Raw genomic sequence first — 22,828 nt, forward strand, 5'->3', positions numbered from 1 at the left:
GTGTGTGTGTGTGTGTGTGTGTGTGTGTGTGTGTGTGTGTGTGTTTGTACACGTGTATCCCATGTACCCATCCTTTTGTGCATGTGCTTGTTCAATGTCCATGTATGAATGTGTGTTTTGTGTGTGCATGTGAATGTGAATGTGTTGTTGTGTGCATGTACTGGTTTTTGTGTGCTTGTGCGTGCTTGTGTGTGTGTGCACGTACGTGCATTTCAGCGGACATCCCCAGGATGTGTGACGTGGATGTGTCCTCGGAGCCGGCCAGTCCAACGCTGTATGGCGAGAGCTCTGACCGCTACTACCAAGTGGACCGCTGGCAGAAGCTCCGCACTGCCGTACGCAAGCTGGAGTTCTGGGAGAACTTCAGCTCCGAGCTCATCGGCACTGGCTTCTTCTCCAAAGTCTATAAGGTAGCACACTGTTTCTCAAACGTTCAACCTTAAAGCCCTTTGCACACAGGACAGTTGCGTTTCTTCTGTTTGCTGTATGAATAAAACGCATTGGATTTGGTGTGCAATGCTGTGCGGAATCGGCGCTGCGGATCCCAAAAGGAGTCATATAAAAGGAGTGATGAGTTTTTTACCGCATGCGACAAGACGCACGAATCGAACTGGGTTCGATCGAGAAAAAAACGCACGGCCGCAGCCACTCGTCGCACGGCTAATTCGGATCCGGTGTGCATGAGGTCGTAGAGAATCATTGTTTTCTTTTAAAAAAATGAAATTGTCCGTTTTATCCGTGCGGATAAGCGCGCCTGTGTGCAAAGGGCTTTACTCTGACGGTGTGCAAATGGAAACCAAATTAATCTGTTAGGGTTCATTTGGTTCCATTTGCAGTTGCAGACTTGTATGGGTCCATTTAGACCCCCCCACCAAGTCCCTGGAATCCACTTTGAGAACCACTGAGGTAGCATCATCATGCATGCAGACAGACACCTCTTATCTCCATATTTGAACTTTGTATGTTTTTGTTTTCTTTTGGTAAACGAATGCCCTACTTCGTCATACTACACTGTCACTCAAAGATATCCGATCTGCAAGCCCAGAACGTATCGCATTGCGACTTATTTTGAGTTTGTAGATCGTTTATTTTTTAAATGAATTCTGAAAAGTAATAGTTTGACAGTATACAAATAAAGACTTACTTAATATTGTGACCTTCACTTCCAGACCCACTGTCCACCTCCTTAGTGTATTCAAAAACATTTTCTAAAGCAAGATAAAAGTAGAGATACAGAAAGTATAGGAATGGTGCCATCACTACACTGTATTTTTTACCAAATACCTTGATGTCACACAATATGGTATTGCGACCAGAATATCATCAAACATAACGATAATAACAGTTCTATAAGCTCACATCGCTTCGTGATGTGATATGTGAGCTTGTAGGCTATTTTTGTAATTTTTTTTGAAACATTTGAAAGTAAACAATTATACCTTATATATCAAAATATTACCATATCCAAAACTCTAGATGGTCAAGTCTCATATCACGATATCAATATAATGTTGATACATTGCCCAACCCCTAACCTTCAATTCTGTCTGGCCTCCTCTCAAGCAGAGCTTCTTCCGTGCCAGGCAGCCTACGTCCAGTATGGGTGCTGACACCAAAGTTTGCTTTGTTTGAGGACTCTAATTGGGACATGTTTCTCATTCCACTGTCCCCCTCTAGCCAGCAGTTAATACAGTATCTGGCTTAAAGTCCTGTTCGCAATTTGGTGTTAGGGGAGTTTCTCACCTGAACTGAGTCAGTGGGTCCCTAGACATGAAAAATCACCGAGGTGCCCGTCCGCCATAGTGCCACGAATGGCGCAATGGCCAAATCAAATATGGCTGCCATCGGCTATGATGAAAATCCAACTTTTCTGTTTCTGGGTGTATATGCACATGTAATACCTCTATTTGGACTAATTGTGGTGTGGGGAATTCATTTCTGATATTGTTTTGACCATTTTGGGTGATTTGGACCTCAAAAGGTCATGGTCACGGTCATTTTGCTATTCCAAAGACTGTGGGCCATAACTTGGCCAATGTTAGGAGTAAAAACAGGTGCAGTAGGTCTAAATCAACTAATGCTGACATGTATAATTCATTTCTGACATTGTTTTGACCATTAAGGATCATCTTGCCTTTGAAATATCAATGTCAATGCCATTTTTCAAAAACGATTTTGTTCATTACTGGCACTTTTATAGTATTTTTTGTAAGTTTGTTACTATTTTATAGTAAGTTTGTTTTATTTATAACAAAAGACATACTAGTGAGAAATACAACAAGTAAACATCCACATTTAACTTTAAAGGGGGGTTTTAAATGGGTGTTTAAATGAGCAAATAAGACTATTTACGAATAAAAGTGACAAATAAAATTACACAACAAAATCACACACAAAATTAAATAACAATTTCCCTCAAAGTAGGGATGGGTATCGTTCACCTTTGAATCGATACGATACCTTTTTCGATACCTGGGAATCGATACGATACCCTTTTCAATACCATTTTCGATACTTTTTATTTAAGTTTAACTGCTCTACCGCAGAGGTGATGATGATGATCACACAGTGTGGCGGAGCGGAGAGTATAGACGTTGGATAATCATCATAATAATAAACATTATAGGCTATTGTCGGCTATTTTCCACAGTAACAAGTGTAGCCTACTAAAGCAGTCATTAAACTCTCAGTAGCCCAACTGTTACAGATGCGACCGGCCAAGAGTATCGAAAAGAGGTATCTTCATTTTTACGTGAACCGATACCCGATAGTATCGATGTCATGCAATCAATACCATTAAAAGTATCGCAGACGATACCCATCCCTACCTCAAAGTGCACCATATTGTGATTGTGTGCATGCAAGTTAGTATGAGGTGTTTTTACAGGATGGATTTGTCATTGTTCCATGGCAAAATATGATGCACAGAACTCCATCAGTGTCGAGTGTCTTGCTTCAGACATGGCAGGAGTGTACTAAAGTCAGTTAGTACTAAAGTCAGTCTGATGGATGGAAGTGCTCCTTCCATCCATCAGAGCTTGACATTGACTTTTGGAGGCAGTTGTCCTTTGGACAAGTATATTTCCCATTCACTTGTCCGGGGACAAAAGTCACTTGTCCGGATAAAAATGTCATACATTGAAATAATAACAAAAGGACGGCTAATGACCCCCCTTGCTCCCTCCACTCCATAGTATGGGCACTTGTCCCGGACAACAGGACAAGCCTTTATGTCATGCCCTGTTCCATGTTCCATTGGTTCTAGTCTTTCCTCAGGTTCCTTGGCTGTTGCAAGCAGGTGGCAAGAAATGTGCTAGAAAGGTGCCTTGTTGGTCTCAGCAGTTGTACTTCTCTGCTACCAATACTGTGTCTTGTTCTGTCAAGGTCTTTGCCTCTCCAAGGTTTGTTAGATATTGTACTCGGTCAGAATCCATAACTACATGTTTAATCCTCACCTGGCCCATGCAGTCATCTCCTGTCTCCAAGGCATATGTGCCTTGATCACTGTCTTGGCTAGTGGTGCTCCAAGATGAGACTGCTTGATGCAGTGGAAGTGAGTCTCACCAGTGCCATACTGCTGCCAGATCTCCTTCATCCCCAGTGCTTGGAAATATGGGGTGTAGTATAGCAGTAATGTGAAGGAGACAACAACTCTCTGGGGTCCGCTCATAGTTCCGACATCCCATTATTCTGACCAGTAGGTTAGTGAAGGTTAGGGATAGGCTTAGTTATAATGGAGGCTGTACATGCACCAGGTGTCAGCCTCCTCAATCCTATTCAAGATGTCTGGGATCTCTTCTCCACTAGCGACATCATCAACAGAGACAACACCTGATAATGGTAAATGGACTGCATTTACAGTATATAGCGCTCTTCTCCAAAGCGCTGTACAATGTATTTCACATTCGCCCATTAAAACACACACACACATACATTCACACCATGAAACCATGCAAGGTGCTCATCGGAGCAGTTAGGGGTTCAGTGTCTTGCTTAAGGACATTTCGACAAATAAGCAAGAGGAGCCAGAAATCGACCCTGGAACCTTCAGATTCCAAGGCAGCCGTTCTACCTACATCGCCACAAGCTTGAATGGACACCATATTCCGAACACACAGCTGGAGATCTGTTTGTTCTCCTCAGACACCCAGAATTTGTAAAGTTGATGAGGGATGGGTGCGTCTGTCGACTCTGTTATCTCTGATGATGATGATGATGATGAGTGGCTCCCTGCAAAAGGAGCTGGAGGTGAAGAGATCCCAAAGATTGAACTAGATTGAGGGGGCTGTCACCAAGCTGCTGGTACATGTGGAGTCAACTGGCCCTATTATAACTAAACCTACCCATAACCCTAACCTAATGGAGGGAATAATGGGTCGCCAGGATTATGAGTGGACCCCAGAGAGTTGTCGTAGTGATACTTCCAAGCACTGGGGATTAAGTAGATCTGGTAGCAGTATGGCACTAGATGTGCAGTGGCACATGCTTCTACAGCATCAAGCAGTCTCTCATCTTGGAGCACCACTAGCCAAGACAGTGATCAGGGGACATATGCCTTGGAAACTGGAGATGACTGCATGGGCCAGGTGGGGACTAAGCATGCAGCTATGGCTTCTGACCGAATACAATATCTAACAAACTTTGAAGACCTTGACAGAACAAGACACAGCATTGGTAGCAGAGAAGTACAACTGCTGAGACCAACAAGGCACCTTTCTAGTGCATGTCTTGCCACCTGCTTGCAACAGCCAAGGAACCTGAGGAACGACTAGAACCAATGGAACATGGATGGATGCAAGGAACACTTTGACTCTCGAGGATATGGCTTGCTGATGGATATCGGTGCATCATATTTTGCCATGGAACAATGGCAAATACATCCTGTAAAAACACATCATACTAACTTGGATGCACACAATCACAATATGGTGCACTTTGAGGGAAATTGTTATTTATTTTTGTGTGTGCTTTTGTTGTGTGATTTTATTTGTCACTTTTATTCATGAATAGTCTTATTTGCTCATTTAAACACCCATTTAAAACCCCCCTTTAAAGTTAAATGTGGATGTTTTACTTGTTGTATTTCTCACTAGTATGTCTTTTGTTATAAACAAAACTAACTTACAATAAAATAGTAACAAACTTACAAAAAATACTATAAAAGTGCAAGTAATGAACAAAATCGTTTTTGAAAAATGGCATTGACATTGATATTTCAAAGACAAGATGATCCTTAATGGTCAAAACAATGTCAGAAATGAATTATACATGTCAGCATTAGTTGATTTAGACCTACTGCACCTGTTTTTACTCTTAACTCATTGAGTGCCAATCCCGAACTAGTTCGGCTTTATTAGCGTATCGCAGTGTGCCGATCCCGAACAAGTTCGGCTTTTAAAAAAAAAAAAAAAAAAAAAAAAAAAAAATTTTGGAAAAAAATTTTTTTGAATTTTTTTTTTTTTTTTTGGGACCCCATCAAATCTGGTGAACATGATTTCAATCGCGATTTTGCATGTTCCACCCCCATACAACCCCATCTAACATACAGGGCAGCCATGTTTGTTTACATAACATGTAAAACATAATGGCGATTATCTCAAGAATGCCTGAACGGATTTCCAATCGGATTTTTTTGTTTGAAAGCTGTGAACAAACTGCACAAATCCACTCCAATGCAATCCAGGATTGCATTGGATTTTTTAGAGCTCATTCTTCTCTGTTTTTTTCCCATGCATGAGGTGTGCAAGGTTTAATCATGGCTAAGTTGACGAAAATAAGGCTTCTAAAATGCTTGGTAGCCAATAGCTAACTTCAAGCTAACTTCATCCTCTTCCTGTACATGCACAAAGGAAAGTGTTCAGGCAAGTCATGGCTGCAGGGCTTCTGCATATACCTGCATATACCAGCATATCTCTATGGGATTTTCTCTGGTCACTGGGCGCCCTCTGGTGGTGAAAGGGGTGGCACTCAAAGAGTTAACAATGGCCAAGTTATGGCCCACGGTCTTTGGAATAGCAAAATGACCGTGACCATGACCTTTTGAGGTCCAAATCACCTAAAATGGTCAAAACAATATCAGAAATGAATTCCCCACACCACAATTAGTCCAAATAGAGGTATTACATGTGCATATACACCCAGAAACAGAAAAGTTGTATTTTCATAATAGCCGATGTCAGCCATATTTGATTTGGCCATTGCGCCATTCGTGGCACTATGGCGGACGAGCACCTCTGTGATTTTTCATGTCTAGGGACCCACTGACTCAGTTCAGGTGAGAAACTCCCCTAACACCAAATTGCGAACAGGACTTTAAGCCAAATACTGTATTAAGTCAGCAGTGGAGGCCTGAGACTGTGGCCATGTCCCACTCAGGTCTTACATAACTCACATCAGTTTTTCTATTGGAGCTTTCAGAATTCTGTCAGTTTCAGGCTTTGTGCCTGGTGGAACGTGCTAGTAGAAAGAGATGTGAGTACAATGACTGGATCACGATTGTTAGGGTTAGTTACATGAGGGAATGGGGAATGAGGGAGGTTCATTTTAGACTTTTAATGTGTTATATTTCACTGTCTGACACAGTCAGAGAGTCGGGATTAAGACATACAGTAGCTGATGGATGGTGGATGTGAAGAGTCCATCCAGTCATTGTCCTGTACAATTACACATTTTCAACTGAACAAAGTGCTGGCTCTCCCCCAATTAATTCTGACAATCTCTGCAGCTATTAATAATGAACTTTTGGTGTCTGTCAGGTGGTGCACAATACCAGTCATAAGGTGATGGTGGTGAAAATCTACAAAAATGATGTGGACCAGGACAGCATTGTACGAGAGATCAGTCTACTACAGAAGCTCTCCCATCCTAACATCGTCAGGTATTGTGTGTTTGTGTGTTTGTGCGTGCGTGTGTGTGCGCGTGTGTGTGTGAGTGATCTATAGAATAGAAGTAGAACCTAGTAGTAGACCTAGAATAGGCCAGATATGTCATTGTATTATTATGTATTTGTGTGCGCGTGTGTATGTCTACTACAGTGGTTCTCAACCTGTGGGTCGGGACCCCCAGGGAGGTCCCCAAATTATTTTGGGGGGTCCCCAGATAATTAGCTTAATGTGAAATATTTTCTCTTACTCGGGCCGGGCCTGGAAATTCAGGCCCGGCCCGAATTTAATAACTCGAATTTAATAGAGTTAATAACTCTCAGCAGGCGGTCATAGCTGGCCATTGACCTACCATGTTGACTGTAGTTCAGAGTCAGACATTGTTCCAACGGACATAGAATGTACAGATTGTAGCTTTAAGATGGGTTTGTACTTAGTAGCCAGTTCTCAGCATATGGACTTGACTGGAATATTCACCACAGAGTGAAAACTGGATGTACCATATTACATTACATACTGTATCTTGTTTGTAATTTTGAAAGCCGGAAAAGTGCAGTTTTTTTTTGTACTTGACAGTGAGTGGTACAGTCAAATGAAAGTACAAATGAAACGGGACCTTGGCAACGCAATTTAACACCTCTCCCACTGTCTACAGTGGTTACATAAGATAAGAAGTGAGAAAGGCAGAATGTTTACCTAAGCAATCTTATTTTAGCCATTTAGCAAGGTCATTGCAGGATACATATTGCAGCATGGCGTATGTGCAGAGCTGCCTGCGTAGAGAGGTGATTGTGTAAGCCTGAGGTGTCCAGAGGTGCCTGGCACCGAGCATCCTGCCTCAACAGTAATCAAATAATGAGGTTGTAATTTACGTGTGTAAAAAAAATGGTGTTTGTAGAAGCCAGCGTCGCCCAGATTCAACGTCACTGTCACACTTCAAGTGGCATTGTTCTAACACCTTAACCCTTAAGTTCTGTTCAGATTCACTACACCTTCGTTCTGTTCGGGTCATTTTGACCCGGGGGGTATTTGGTTTAAAAAAAACAACACTAATATACATTTTAACTTAACAAATCATCATGATACATTGACTTTGACTCAATACCAAACAATTCATATGATATATATGGTAAATGTTTGCATTCTTGCTTTGCTATATCACGTTAAACACTGAAAGAGCTAGGCGTTTTTAATGATTTAGCTGAAATTCATGTAAAAAAACTACTTTATTTAATACTGGGCAATATTGCTCATGCTTATAGGACAAAATGAAAATCAGACAATATTTTTATGAACAACATGCCCATTAATTGAATACTTGTGGTTCAACAGGACATCATTCTCACATAGAGCTGAACACACATGTGAACACACATGAACGTCACATAATATGAATATACACTTGAACGTATACACTAGGACAGGTTTTCAAACACTTTGGTCTCAGGGCACCCCTGTAAACAACATTTTCATCCACAGCACCCCTGAAATACAGTGTTACTTTACAGCACCTTATGTTTATGTAAAATAATGTAAAATTTCCCCTAAGATACAGTACAGTCACAAGGAAAACTTCAGATAAGTGAGGGGTGAGGAGGGGAGGGGTGAGGGGAGGGGTGAGGAGGAGAGGGGGTGAGGAGGGGAGGGGTGAGGAGGAGAGGGGGTGAAGGGTGTGGGGGGGTGAGGGCAATAGGAGGGGGGGAGGGGGGGGAACGAGGTGTGACTGTGTGTCTGTGTTAGTATACATGCTTTCTTTTATTTCTGTGCACTTGGGGTGGCGGGGGGGTGGGAGGGAGGCAGGTGGGGGGGGTTGGGTTGGGGGGTTTGGAGGGGAGGGGATAAGGGCGAGGTGAGGGGGGTTGGAGGGGTGGAAGGGGTTAGGGGGTGATTGTGTATCTGTGTTTGTACATGATTCCTTGCATTTCTGTGCATCAGGGGTTAAGTGTGGGGAGGGGGGGGGTGCAGAAAAGGGGGGGGGGGGGTTCGGAATGGGGCTTCGGAAGGGGGGTGTTAGAAGTGGGGGGTGACAAGTAGGGGTGACTGTGTGTCTCTGTTTTGGCATAATACTGTGTATTTCTGTGCATCTGTGCTTCCGGGTCAAAATGACCCGAACAGCACTTAAGGTTCAAAAAATATGAGGGGGGTGTAGCATGGGTGTAGTGCAAAAATATTTTTTTTACATGTTCATCTCAGAAGAATCTTTAAGGCCAGTGAGTTTCAGGTGGAAACAATTTAAACTTCTACCTTTTTTTTCCAAATGAAAATGTAAAACGGGTCAAAATGACCCGAACAGCACTTAAGGGTTAATGCATTTTTGGCACATTGTATGGTTCTCTTGAATAACAGCCTCCAGGTTAATTGTTATTAATAAAATAAATAGTCCATGAAGACCAGAGATAGGTGAAATATACCAGTAAGACTCCCTAATCAGGAGATAAGTGACCGTCAGGTCAGCAGTGTCCAGAAATCAGCCTGATGGTGGTGCTAAATGGGACAGATCCATGCTGATGACATGAGTCTAGAGTTAGAGCAAAATCTGTAGGAGCAGTGTCCAAAAACGAGTTTTGCAAGAATCGGCCTCATGGTGGCGCTAGAAGAGGGCCATGTGAGAAATGAGGGGTGGAGGTTGTGGTTTGGCAGCCAATGAGTGTGTTTGCAGAGTTTGGCATGGATAGGGGCAACGGTGGCAGAGATATGAGTAGGGGAAAAGTGTGACTTGATGTGACTGACTGATAGACTGACTGGCTGACAGCCAGCAAGGTTTTGATAGTAACTGCGACCTGACGGTCGAAATCATGATGTCAAGACGTTTGATCTAGATAATGAAGAGGAAAATCTAAATAAAATATATTTGAATTTCAATGAGAAATATTCAAAATAGTTTTTCCCATTCCTTGTTTAGGTATCTCGGGATCTGTGTGAAGGAGGACAAACTCTACCCCATACTAGAGGTGAGTCATTTCTGTGTGTGTTCGCAAGCAGGCTCTGTCCACTGTATCGACAGCAACAGTTGATGTGTTAAATATGGTTATGTAAATATAGATTGTTTGATTGATTTACTTTATATTATCCAGCATGAGGTTGGACGTTTCTATTATTAAGCTACATTGGAGTGGTCAATTATTGTTTTTTCAGTAATTTCATGAAGAAATAAAAGAAAAATCGAAGAAATGACATAAAATAGAAAAATGAATAATTAGTCTAGCGAAAATAGCCGATCTACAAGCTCACAACGTGGCGTGTTGTAGATCTGCCGTTTTCACTTGCTTGGGGTCTAAGAGGTCTAATTTCTCTTTTGGGTCTTGAGCTAAAAGGTTTGGGTGAACCGGTGGTATAACAGATGTGTTGAACTATCTCCAGTATGTGAATGGGGGATGTCTGGAAGAGCTGCTGGCCAGGAAAGACACACCCCTCAGCTGGAGAGAGAAGGTTGACCTGGCCTGTGACATCATAAGGGGAATGATCTACCTGCACTACAAGAACATCTACCACAGAGACCTCAACTCCAAGGTACTGCATCTCACCAGGGACGTGCTGGCCATTGGGAAAAGCGGGACAACTCCCGAACGGCCGGTTCATAAAAAATAAAATGTCGGCCTTCGTTCCATTTTGGGGGCTGGGCGGCCAACAAAGTAAATCGTCACTGTCGGGCAGAAACCTTGTATCTCCAATTTTCAAATCTATACATTTTTTCGCAAAGCAAAGCCCTGCTTCATCATATAAGGCCGTTGCACAAAAGGCTTGTCACTTGTCATGATCTGAAATGGCAAATCTTTGAGTAGCAGCGAGAGAGAGATCTCTCTATATAGCTTGCAATGTGGGCCTCTCTTTTTCCCGGGCTGAATCAGGGGCCCAGCACGTCCCTGCATCTCACCTGCCAGTAACCTCAACCTTGTATGATTGATTTGATTTTTCATGTAATATCTGTATGATATTGCACATTATATACGTATACAGAAGTATGCCTATCTTCTATTTTAACTGCAGAATTGGATCACCTAACACCTTAATGCATTTTTGGCACATGGCTTATCTGAAAAAGAGCATGAGGATCTGAGAAGTTACGAAAATTGAAATAACTCTAATTATATGATCACAGCCTGACCCATCAATGCTGTAGGTACAGGGACATTTTATTGAATCCCCTGGTGTGATACATCATTAAAAGGTAAATAACCCCTCAACCTCATCAAGTTATGAAGTTAACAACAAACCCCACAACCTAATAGGCATTGGCTGTGCGGAAAACACACTACTAGACAATTTAAATCTGATATAAAACAATACATATATAAATATTTAATGAATTACTTTATTTATTTATTTATTTATGTATTTGTTAGGAATTGTAATTCTTTATCTGGTAAATGGGAAAAACTAATGATCTCTGCCAGCCCAATATGCGAGGCGAGACATGTGTGTGTGTGTGTGTTTGTGTGTGTGTGTGTGTGTGTGTGTGTGTGTGTGTGTGTGTGTGTGTGTGTGTGTGTGTGTGTGCGTGCGTGCGTGCGTGCGTGCGTGCGTGCGTGCGTGCGTGCGTGTGTGTGTTTTGTTGGTAAATGTTAACACACAGACAACAACATATATCATTTATTTAATCAATCACCGCTTTGCTTGGATTTGATTGTAGCCACAGAATTTGTATGGCGGAACCTAATAAGGTCTGGTTGCCAGGTAATTGAATAAGGGAAAACAAGACCAGCCTATTGTCATGTTAATAGGTAACACTGTCACTGGACACAGGACCCCTCACTCACTCTCTCTGCATGCAAGCCCATGAGCACACATGCGCGCACACACACCGTCTCATTTTCACTTTGCATGAGAAAGTAGAGGCCCCTTCCAAAACGGCAGTGATGTTGAACCGTTTTCAATGCAGTGGGGTCTGGGGGCCACATTAGAGTGGGTCCCAAGGAAACTGAATGGGTCCACAATAAAAACAAAACAAATCCCGGCATTATTTGAATCATCATGACGCAACTGCCCATGTAGGCCATGGCCATTACCGCCTAGCATGATGTTCAGGCCTTTTGCATTTTTTTCAAAATACACTTTTTGATTGGATTTGTCTGAACTAAGCTCACACAAATCACATTCTCTCTGGTGTCCGATTTTTTTATATTCCATTCCAATTGGTTTTCAATGGTTTGGTTTAGCAAGAAACGTCACAAATGAGCCTTGTGTCCCTGTGCCGGCAACCAGGCCCGGTGGAGATCTGTGCTCAGAGTATTAGATGCACTTTTCTAGTCTTTGTTTCTGCTGCCTTTCTCTCCCTCTTATCCTTTCGCTCTCCCTATCTCACTCTCTTAACTCTACCCCTTGGGCCCTCTCTCAATCTCTCTTTCTCTCTCTCTCTCTCTCTCTCTCTCTCTCTCTCTCTCTCTCTCTCTCTCTCTCTCAAGCTCTCCTCTCTCCTGTGATTTTTCTATTTGTCTCCCAACCCTCTCCCATTCAGTCGTAAACGACCAGTGAATATTACGTTGTCCTCGGTTACTGACATTATCCACGTCAGCGACGGGAAGGGCTGACTTTTGATTTGGCCCTAATACTCTGCTCTAAACTGTGGCATTGTAATTGCCCCCCCCCCCCCCACACACACACACACAGTCTGCGTGAAAGTGTTCCCCAAGTCTTGTTTCTGTCTCCCCCAGATCCAGAGCCCCTTACTGAAACCATTATGCTTGGCACCGTCACGCAGCCATTTATCTTCGCACTAACAAACAATTGCTTTGCTCACAGGGGCTGGGTATAGTCCAAAAACGCAGAAACATGGTGGGGATTAATTGCTGAAGGATTAACATAAAGTTCTCAAGTTCTCATGTTTTCAATGTAATAAAGAAAGTGGTTCAGTTACTGTAACTGGGAGCCAGCATGTCTATGACATCTATGGCCTCTCATTATATCACATACAGAAGAACTGTTGTTGAATTTGTCATTTGTTACCATAGCCATGGGTTTGGGCCTCGAACGCTTTGAAGCTGGAGTTCAATGAGAACATTATTTTAAGGAGTATGGCACATTTTATTTTAAGGTACAATCAACACAAGCCTTCTGATTATTCTGTAATTGCCAGCATGCATCTCAGGCCAAAACGGAAGTATTCCGGTCTGGAATTAAGTCTAAACTCATATTTGTTAAAGGAATCCCTGGCTAATACGACAAATATGCCTTAATACATTATAATTGTCCTCTATAACTACAATGTAAAATTATTATTTTATTAATACAGGCATTTCCCCTATTGACTGAAAGATTAGTTATTTCTAGAAGAAATGAAATATTTAAGGTGTTTTTAATTTTACATTGTAGTTATAGAGGACATATTATAATGTATTAAGGCATATTTGTTGTATTAGCCAGGGATCCTTTTAATATTGTACCCTGCCTGGATAAATGTCAGCAAGGGCATGTGGCCACACATCAAAAACGTCAAAATCAAATGGGTTCAGGAGTCTCCAGACATAAAAACATACAGTATGATGATGATGATGATGATGATGACCTGTCACAGATGTCCATCTGACATCATTTAATATCATATACATTCAATCAAAACAAACTGTAAATAGGGCTAGGAATTATAGTAAAACTTAATATAATATCAGATTGGATGTTCCTTATTGATTTTAGCTTTTCCCAATGAATTCTCAATAAGTTGTAATATTAATCCCTCTAGTCCTAAATCATGCAGTGCCTGAGGATTAGCTCCAGCTCTGAGGTCAGTGCCTTGGTCACAGGCACTGGCAGAAGTATGTCCCTAACATGGGAAGAAAACCCACGTAATCTCGGAAAAGAACTTGCAAACTCCACCTACAAAGACTCCAGTATGGTTCTCATTTTATTCTTGCTGGGAGGCAACAGTCCTAACCATTGAGCCACTATGCCACATTAATAATCATTATCTCCCTCAAACTATTCCTGAATGTTTTGGTGCAGGACCAAATGCTATTTTAATTTCAATATTGCTATTCCCTGTTAGTTCCCAGAAACGTGTTGCTTTCCTTGGCGGCGAGTCGAGAGGCCAGAGCTAAATTTAGTGGTCAGACTAGGGACTGGAACGGCACCAGCAGAGCCGCGTAATGACAGGCTACTGAATGGAAAATACTACTGAAAAGAGAAACCAAGAGTGACATACTAGAGAGAGAGAGAGAGAGAGAGAGAGAGAGTACTGTAATAGAGGCCAGATGATGTGACGTCAGAACCAGCCATGCTCCTGTCAGCCTGCTCTCACTCATGAGCACGCCTCTTTTGGAGACCCACATGCATCTCCCTCCCTCTCTCTCTCTCTCTCTCTCACACACACACACACACACACACACACACACACACACACACACACACACACACACACACACACACGTGCGCACGCGCACACACCTTTGTCACCTGCTGTGCTAGTGCAAAAAAAAGAAGGAAAAAAAACCCACTGAGGAGCACACCTTCTACTGCTCTCTCCAACCCTCAATCCTTCCCTCTGTACATCTCACCCTCTCTCCTTATCTCTCTTCTGCTGTTCCTCCGTCCATCTCTCCCACTGCCCTTTCCCCTCTCCGCCCTTCATTCCAGTCCTCAGCCTCTCAGTCTGTTACTCTTCATATGCAGCATCCAGACCCCTCTTTTAACTGGGGACCCCCACCCTGACGAGCGCTAAGAGTTGAGGCCTAACATTTAGTATGACACGGTTCTATTGTGAAAATAGCAGATTTACATGCTCACAACGGCTATTTTCACAATTTCTGCCTCTAATATTTGACAATTTGGCCAATGTTTAATTTGCTATTTTAGAGGTACTAAAAAGTCCTTAAATTGTCACTTTAGAAATCTTCAGATACTGTTGAGAGAGAAAACAATGTTGCACATTAAGTTAATCATCTGGGGACCCCCCAAAATAATTTGGGTCCCGACCCACAGGTTGAGAACCACTGATGTAAGGGGAAGTCACTTTGATACAAATTTTAACCAACATGGATCAACTCAGTATTCTGTATTGGCTGATTACAGTAATTACAGACAGTTAAAACTTAAAAATGGTACAATGGTAAGACTAATCTCTCAAGGGTAGATTGACTTAATTTGGTCACCTGTATAGGTACCACGATCAGTAGAAATTAAGTGCACAAGGATGGGAATAACAGGAGTAAACAGTTCTCCAATCTCCCCAGTTGTCCATAGTAAACCTTGACCATACTGTATAGTGGAGTTGAGTCATCTGCCTTGGAGGGCTATGTCCATATGTGTAGGTTTCCATTACAGCCTGACACTACTCAGCTGGAGTAGTGTTTGGTGGGATGCTATTGTCCTAAGACATTCTGTTGTGTTGTGTGACTGTCCATTAGCCAGGTCGGGGCTGAATTATTTAGTGTGGTGAGAAGGTGTTGACTGATGGCAGACCCTACAGAGCTTCCTGTCTGTCTATTCTTTGGACTTCAAGCTGAATGGCGACCATTTATCGACTGATTGTTAAGATTGGCCCCAGGCATGAAGCCTTTAAAGGAGCATTTTGGGCCAACACGTCTATCTTACCTTTCAATGTATTTATTTGTTGCCCACAAATGGTCCAGTTGTCCCGTTTTGAAAAGATGCAATATATAATACATTTTAGGTCGAGCCGTCCTACCCAAACAGGGCTTCAAACGGGAAAGATTGGATGAATTGTTAAATCGGTTATTTTTCTCGCTTCAATGTCAAATGTCTCACTACACATCAGTCGCAGACACTGTTCACACACAGAATCTATTACATCTCCAGGGGCCATTATTGTTGATAAAACGCTGAACTTTGAACTCCTGTCTCGTGATACTTCTGGGTCCCATTCACTTGCATTGAGAACGGAAGTACCGCGAGGCTTGGCGAGAGACAGGATTTCAATGGGAGTGCATCTTTTCAACTTGACCATGTTTTTGGGCAAAAAATAAATATTTTGAAGATATCCGTCCTGGCCCGAAATTCTCCTTTAACTGTAGATGGACATGGACATGAGTCATCTTGGCTTACATTTGTTGTTTTTGGTAATTGGACAATAAGTTCAAAATCACCACATCATACATCCATCCATCCATCAATCGTCAACTGCTTATCCGGAGTTGGGTCGCGTGGGCAGCAGCTCCAGCTGAGAGCTCCAACCATCCCTCTCCATTAGCAACTTCCTCCTGGGGAATCCCGAGGCGTTCCCAGACCAGTTTGGAGATGTCGTCATTCATTCTGCCACACTAAACTTTGAAGATGGGGGGGGGGGGGGGGGGGGGGGGGGTATACAATACCATGTTAAAGAACTCATTTCAAATCAATTTCTACAGTCGTACATTGCCCTCTGCTGGCAGGAAATAGCCACTGTAATAATCACTGTTGTAAATACTCATATAACATTAAATGACAGACAAATAAAACACAGCAGAAGATCTATCTCTGTCTGTACTTATTGTTGTTGTCTCTGTACGTTAGAACATGTGAAATTGTCCTCTGCGTTTACTTGTCTTAATGTCCTTTATTCCACTAATAATAATAATAATAATTGTGGTGTGGGTGAAGGCAGCTGACTTAAGTCCAAACTATTTGGACTGAGCTGAATGTGACTGCACACAGGATAAACCAGCCATCACCCACACACAACAGTAATGATGACAATGATAATAATAATAATAAATTATACATTTGATTTGTATAGAGACCCAAAGACCATGACGTATCTCCTTCTTGTCTCTGTCCTCCAGAACTGTCTGATCAGCGTGACATCTCGGGGCAGAGAGGCCCTGGTGACAGACTTCGGCCTGGCCAGGGAGGTAGTGGAGCCAACGGTCAAAGATCCTGGCAGAAAGCTGTCCCTTGTAGGCTCTGCCTTCTGGATGGCCCCTGAGATGCTCCGTGGAGAGCCATATGACCGCAAGGTACTAAACCAAACTCCATGCACTCAATAGTGCAACTTACTAAAACTTTGTTACGATGCAAAGTTCAATTTAATTAATTCATGTTTTATCCTGATGGCTGTATGCCACGGCCTGATACGATCAGCTTAAAGGAACATTTCACCCATTTTCAATTCACTAATCCTCATTATAAGATGTTACCATTTCTGTGTACTTTCTCTGTGTCTCAGAGGGCTGTGGACAGTTCAGAGACCAGAGTGAGTAAATAGAACTTGCGTACTTTTATAATAAGCATTAGTGAGGACGAATTATATGATAAAGAAATGGGTGAAGTGCTCCTTTAAGATAAAATAATGGATGGATCAATGCATGCTGACACATACTGTACGTATTTCAACTTACATACTGTATGAACATATGTTGAAAAAGAAAGACATATCGTCACTGTCGGGTGGAAACCTTGTATGTCCAAAATGGTTAATGTTTTTTAATTAATAGTGAAAATAGCCAATCTACAAGCTCACAACGTTGTAAGCTTGTATCTTTGCTATTTTCACTACTTTTGTCTGACACTATGATGAAGTACTGCATTTATCTACGAAAATACACAAAAAGTAGAAGCATGGATGATTGACATTGTGTTGGTTTGACTGGCAGGTCGATGTGTTTTCCTTTGGGATTGTACTTTGTGAGATACTGGCCAGAATCCCTGCTGACCCAGAGATACTTCCACGAACACAGGTGGAGTTTTTAAACCTTATTTACATGGAGAAATTATTTTACTGCTATTGCCTACTTTTCACTTTACATGTAATACTATGGTATTCATGAATTTATGTGGATGGAAATGAGCTTCTAGCTAAATCTGGCACATTTACATGTGATCATGTTCAGTTTGATTGAATTCACTTTCATGTATTATTTGTTCATTCACAGATACTACTAGACCAATACTATCTTCTGCTTAATTCCGCCATTTTGTACTGTATGCATTAGTTACACTAAATAGTTGTCTCACCCTTTGCTTTCATGTGCTCTAGGACTACGGCTTGGATGTGAATGCCTTCAGTGAGCTTGTGAGTGGCTGTCCTCAGCGCGTACTGGAACTGGCTTCCAGCTGCTGTCTGGTGAGTAGACAGACTGGATGGATGGATATAGTCTGTGTTTGTCGGAGCTGCATTGGTAGTCTGGGTGTGTGTTGGAGATGCTTTCAAGTGTGTTGATAAGCTACAGAGAATGCTAGTAAAACTAGTACACACCCTGGGACAGAAGGATGACACTTTGCACTAGTCATGCCAGCTTCTATCAAAAGCAATCAAAGCTCTTTATTACAGTAACTGCTTGTGAATATTGTATTTATTAGAGGTTTCACTTTTCGCTGCATGCCTGTTGTAGAGCTGTTGTACACTGTTGTCCATTTCCGAGATGTTACGTATACATTTGGCCTCCATTTCATTAAGTTTCATTTCATTCATATGAATGTTCTGAAAATGTGTAATTCATAGATTTGAGTGTTTGTGCTTTACATTTAAGAGAACAGGTTGTAGAGGCTGTTGTAGTAGGATACTAATGGAGAATTATTGAAGAAGAGATTCAATAGATCTTATACTGTTCTAGTTGGGTCACTGCAATTCAATTTTAATATTTCAATTAGTTCAATATGTGTAGCACAAACATTGGAACTTGAAACTCTTTGTCTGTGTTTGACGACGAATGGAAAAACCACAGCAATTCTTTTTTAACTGGTTGTAATCCAAGTGTCTTTGTTACTCAGGTTGAATCCTTCCGACGACCTGCCTTCACAGAATTACTCGATGAGTTGGGGGAGATCGCTGAGACACTGGAACCGCCTCCAAAGTCAGATTTGGCCACTGGCTGAAGCCCGACACATACAGAGGATTTTGGCAGCTCCCATTGGCTGTCAGGCTCTGTACATTGACAGTAAGCTGGACAGTACCAGTGGAAATGAAACAGAACATTGGTCACCTGTGGTGCCACATTGCACAAAGTATGGAGGAGGAGGACTTTGTTGTTACTGAACTGGTGGAATTGTGATGGATTGGTGGGATATACTGGATGTCTCTTTTTGAAGGGGAGCGTTAATTACCCTCATCATGTCCCATGTCGACATTTTTGCTTGACCATTGCATTCTCACTTGCATATGAAAAAACGTAGTTGTTTAATTAATGAGTGAAAACTAATTTTACGAGTTTGTGTTTGTCTTTTTACTGCATGTAACAACTTTTTATTACTTTTATTTTTCTATATATCATTGTATTCCATGTGAGTGTAACTTTACTTTTGAGTGGTTTGTTTTGAAACAAACGATACAGATCACAATCTGTTGATTTCTTTCCTCGCCTCTTTCATCTGCCTTCACATACTTTTTTTTTATTAGATATTTTTACTCACCTTTTCATTTTCATGGTCCATTTTTATCTCTTCTACACTAGCCTGGCTGGCACTATATTTGCGAGTTTCCTTGACTCTTTGATGACAGGAAATTGCTTTCCTCAAGTGTCTGAACAGGAACAGGACAGCCGCTGTTTGCAACATCATAGGGGCATTTAACAAAGAGCTCTGACATGACATCACACAAGACACACAACGGTTTAATTACATGTAGTGGTTTCTAATCATGTGTCAAAGAAGATTTCAATTTCAAACAAGCATTACAGCCACTGATTTAATTACTTAGCTCACATTTAACCAGCGTGCTGAGCAATATCAGGAGCAGTGTTTATACATTATATCCTCTTGAACCTCCATGGCACATGATGAGACACTGCTGAACCAGAACAAACAGAACAAAATGTGATACTCAACCAGATGTTTAGTTACCTTTAAAATGTTATTTTCTTTTTTCGTTCGGATGCTATTTAAAGAGATGACTTCTGACTGTACGTTCATACTTAAACCTATGAAAACCATAAAAGTATAAATTTGTTTGACATGAACATTTTTATTATTAAGATCTCTATTCTTTGAGAAGATAGTTGTCAAGAGTATAGAGATATGGTGAAGTCTTTCTTCATGTTGCTCTGAACTTGTTTTTATAAGACGTCCCTTTTGCTCAACATGACAAGCTGTTACATCTGTAAGGTCACGGATGTGTTTTTTTAGGCTACATTTTCACAGAAATGTTGTCTTGACTGTAAAGGCCTGTCACACAGATAAGATCTTCTCATGGCTGTGTAAGCAAAGTACTGGACTGAATCGTTGAGTCTAAAAACAAGTTTAAAAGAATTGATGCGTATGCGTGCATATGTAGGAACTAGTCTGGGATCACTTCACTTTACGAGGTCGGGAGCGGAAACCACTTTACGTCATGTTGTAGTCCTAGACGGACTACACTTTGGCCGGAACTATCGACCGGATTCAGTTTTAACCCAAAATATTCCCCTGCACCCAAGGACATAGTTTTAGGGCCTACCTAATAAACACCTTGATGCGGCGTAGTTTTGCTTTCGAAAAATGTGTTTGGTATGTGCATCTTTTAGTCCAACTCGTAGCGACTGGCAAGACTACACTAGGCTTCTCGAGCATTTTAATAGTGATTGGAGAAAACAAACGAGGGGAACCAAATCAAAGCGACGCCGCTTCTTCTAGTGGTTTCCACGCTTTAGGCGGAAACCAAACGGTCTGTTGTGAACAAACACCAGGCTTTCTCCCGAGAAAGACTGGTAGGCGAGGTTATGTAGGAACAGAGATAATCTTTGCTACTTTCTAGTGATGTGATATTCATTTCAAGATACTGTAAAGAAAAGTTAAATAACACTGTAACAATATCTCTATACTACAATTCACACATGAATATCTTGATTTAGACCAAATGTCAGATGATTGGTAGAGAAGCAGTGCTTTAGGCTCACCACATGAACCCTAGGACATATGGCAAAAACAACAGATCTACATCCTCACAATTGTGACACGATGTGAGCATGTACTGTCGATCTGCTATTTTCAACAAAGAGGTTTGGTGTAGAGGTAAATCCTAGCGAACCTAGTACAGAGCCCTGGGATTGGATACCCCAATCAAGTATATACTGTAGGGTTTAAGTGGCTAATGAGCTACTGTACGTATATTCACTAGCTACCATCTCTGAACAATTAATTTTAGTGTTCCTCTCTGCTCCTCTTATTGTTCCATTTTGTATATGGATAGATATGTATAAAATACACTGTTAGTACAGTATCTACTCACTTTGAACCCTTAATTTTCATCACAAAGTTCATCTTAGTAAAGTTGTATTGTATATAGAGAAAGAAAGATTAAAGTTCTTTTTAAAGTATGGGCCATTTATGATAAATAATGTTGACATTGACAACTTGAGTTGCACCAACAAGTATTAGGCTTTAATCTGGATTCAATCAAGGTTTATCAATTTCTCCAGTTGCACAAAGCTTTGAATCTAGTTTCAAAATAATCAACGTTTGACAGTGTCAGGCCAGTCCACTGCTTCTCATCATTTGGTGGTGTTTGTCATTGCAGCTCAAAGGTGTTTTAAGAAAAACAATTTCTCACTTAGACAGGGCCTGTCTACAGGGAACAGGGTGTGTGATGAATAATTATTTTTGTTTGTTATACCACTGGCCTGGATTGCAAAACACAACCACATTTCACGAAAAAACTATCTTTCTATAACATACATACTGTACATACATCACATACAGTACATACACAATTCCTTGTTGTTCAGTAACTCCACATCTCTCCAGCTCTTTAGTAAACAGCACATTTTCAGGTCAGGATACACATTGTATCCAATCAGGTGGAAGAACTCATACAGGATTACAGCCAGGATAGTGAAAACATTTGGTGATGGCACAAAGAAACGAGCAGACAAAATGAAACTAGAACAGGGGTCTTCAACACATTCATTTATTATTATTATGTTATTCAGACCAGTTCCTTTCTAGCCTCGTAAACCAGTCTCTTCCTGCCTTGGGAGGAGTCAGTTTACTAGGCTAGTTCCTTTCCCCTCCAGCATGGCAGTATCTAGGCAAACTCCACACAGAAAGGCCTTTTTTGCCAACCCCACCTATCCACAGGACCTCCTAGCTGTGAGGTGACAGCTACTGACTGCGCCACCGTGCCCCCTACTCTCAACTGTTTGGCTGAAATTGGCAACCAACCTTTTCTGTAGAGATGGAGAGAAGGAGACCATTGTACCAAACAGTTGTAGGCTACTACACCTGAACTTTTGTCAAACATTTTCATATACGTTGTCATCAAAAAGAAGGGAAAAAAAAAGTCCAAATGTTTTACAATGTTTTTCAAAACATACTGTGAGATTTTCATTCTATATTATCATAAAAAGTCACACTCATTAACAAATCCTCCCATTTCAATGTACTGGCTGGCTGGCTGTAGTGACCTACAATTGCCACAGGGTGGCAGTGCTTCTTTAACAATAATAATGAAATACGGTACATTCAAGAAATAGTTCCTATTTCAACACTTTACATTCCTGTTTTCAACTTCAAGTGGTTCTGCTGACATCTGTGTGATGCTACTATGGAGAATCAGGACGTAGCCTACAATATGTAGTGCTGTTATTAAAATACAAACTAGGCCTATAACAATACAAAAATGGCTAAAAATACAATAATGAATAGTCATAAATCCATCAAATATAACTCAACTCATAACTAAAATATTGTCATGGTATAAATACATAACATGGTTTAATATTGATTTCATGTAAGGTAAACATAATATTAATGTGATTTAAAACATGATGGGATGGAAGAGGGTTCCCTGCCTGTGTATATTGTAGGTCCTGAAATTGTCACTTAAACTTTATGTTGGTTTGTTTATTGTTGAGTGAGAAAATAATGTTGCACATCATAGGTTAATCATCTGGGTCCCCAAAATAATTTGAGGACCGGACCCCCCTGGGGGTCCAGACCCACAGGTTGACAACCACTGCTCTACTTGATGAAGGCATGATTGCAGGTGGTGGCGTGGTGCAAACACTATGCTCTGCCCTCTCTATGGCTCTGCCCCTAGTGCCAAAAAGCTAGCTCTAAACTTGTTGTGATGCACTTATGCTTATTCTAAAGGTTACAATATACTAAAG

At 41.4% G+C, this 22,828-nt stretch overlaps 1 protein-coding gene across 1 annotated transcript; it reads left to right on the forward strand.

Annotated features, from left to right (window-relative positions):
- Positions 1–230: 230 nt before the first annotated feature.
- LOC308296220 (dual specificity testis-specific protein kinase 1) lies at positions 231–19,191 on the forward strand (the record flags this gene model as incomplete). Its single annotated transcript, XM_080739391.1, has 8 exons — positions 231–410; positions 6,756–6,877; positions 9,784–9,832; positions 10,242–10,391; positions 16,592–16,765; positions 17,402–17,485; positions 17,785–17,871; positions 18,519–19,191. 8 exons carry the CDS (start codon positions 231–233, stop codon positions 18,621–18,623), a joined length of 951 nt encoding a protein of 316 aa, XP_080595517.1. The 3' UTR covers positions 18,624–19,191.
- Between the last annotated feature and the right edge of the window lie 3,637 nt (positions 19,192–22,828).

This window comes from Nannobrachium achirus (assembly GCF_963921795.1).
Source record: "Nannobrachium achirus genome assembly, chromosome: 12".
Lineage (NCBI taxonomy): Eukaryota > Metazoa > Chordata > Actinopteri > Myctophiformes > Myctophidae > Nannobrachium > Nannobrachium achirus.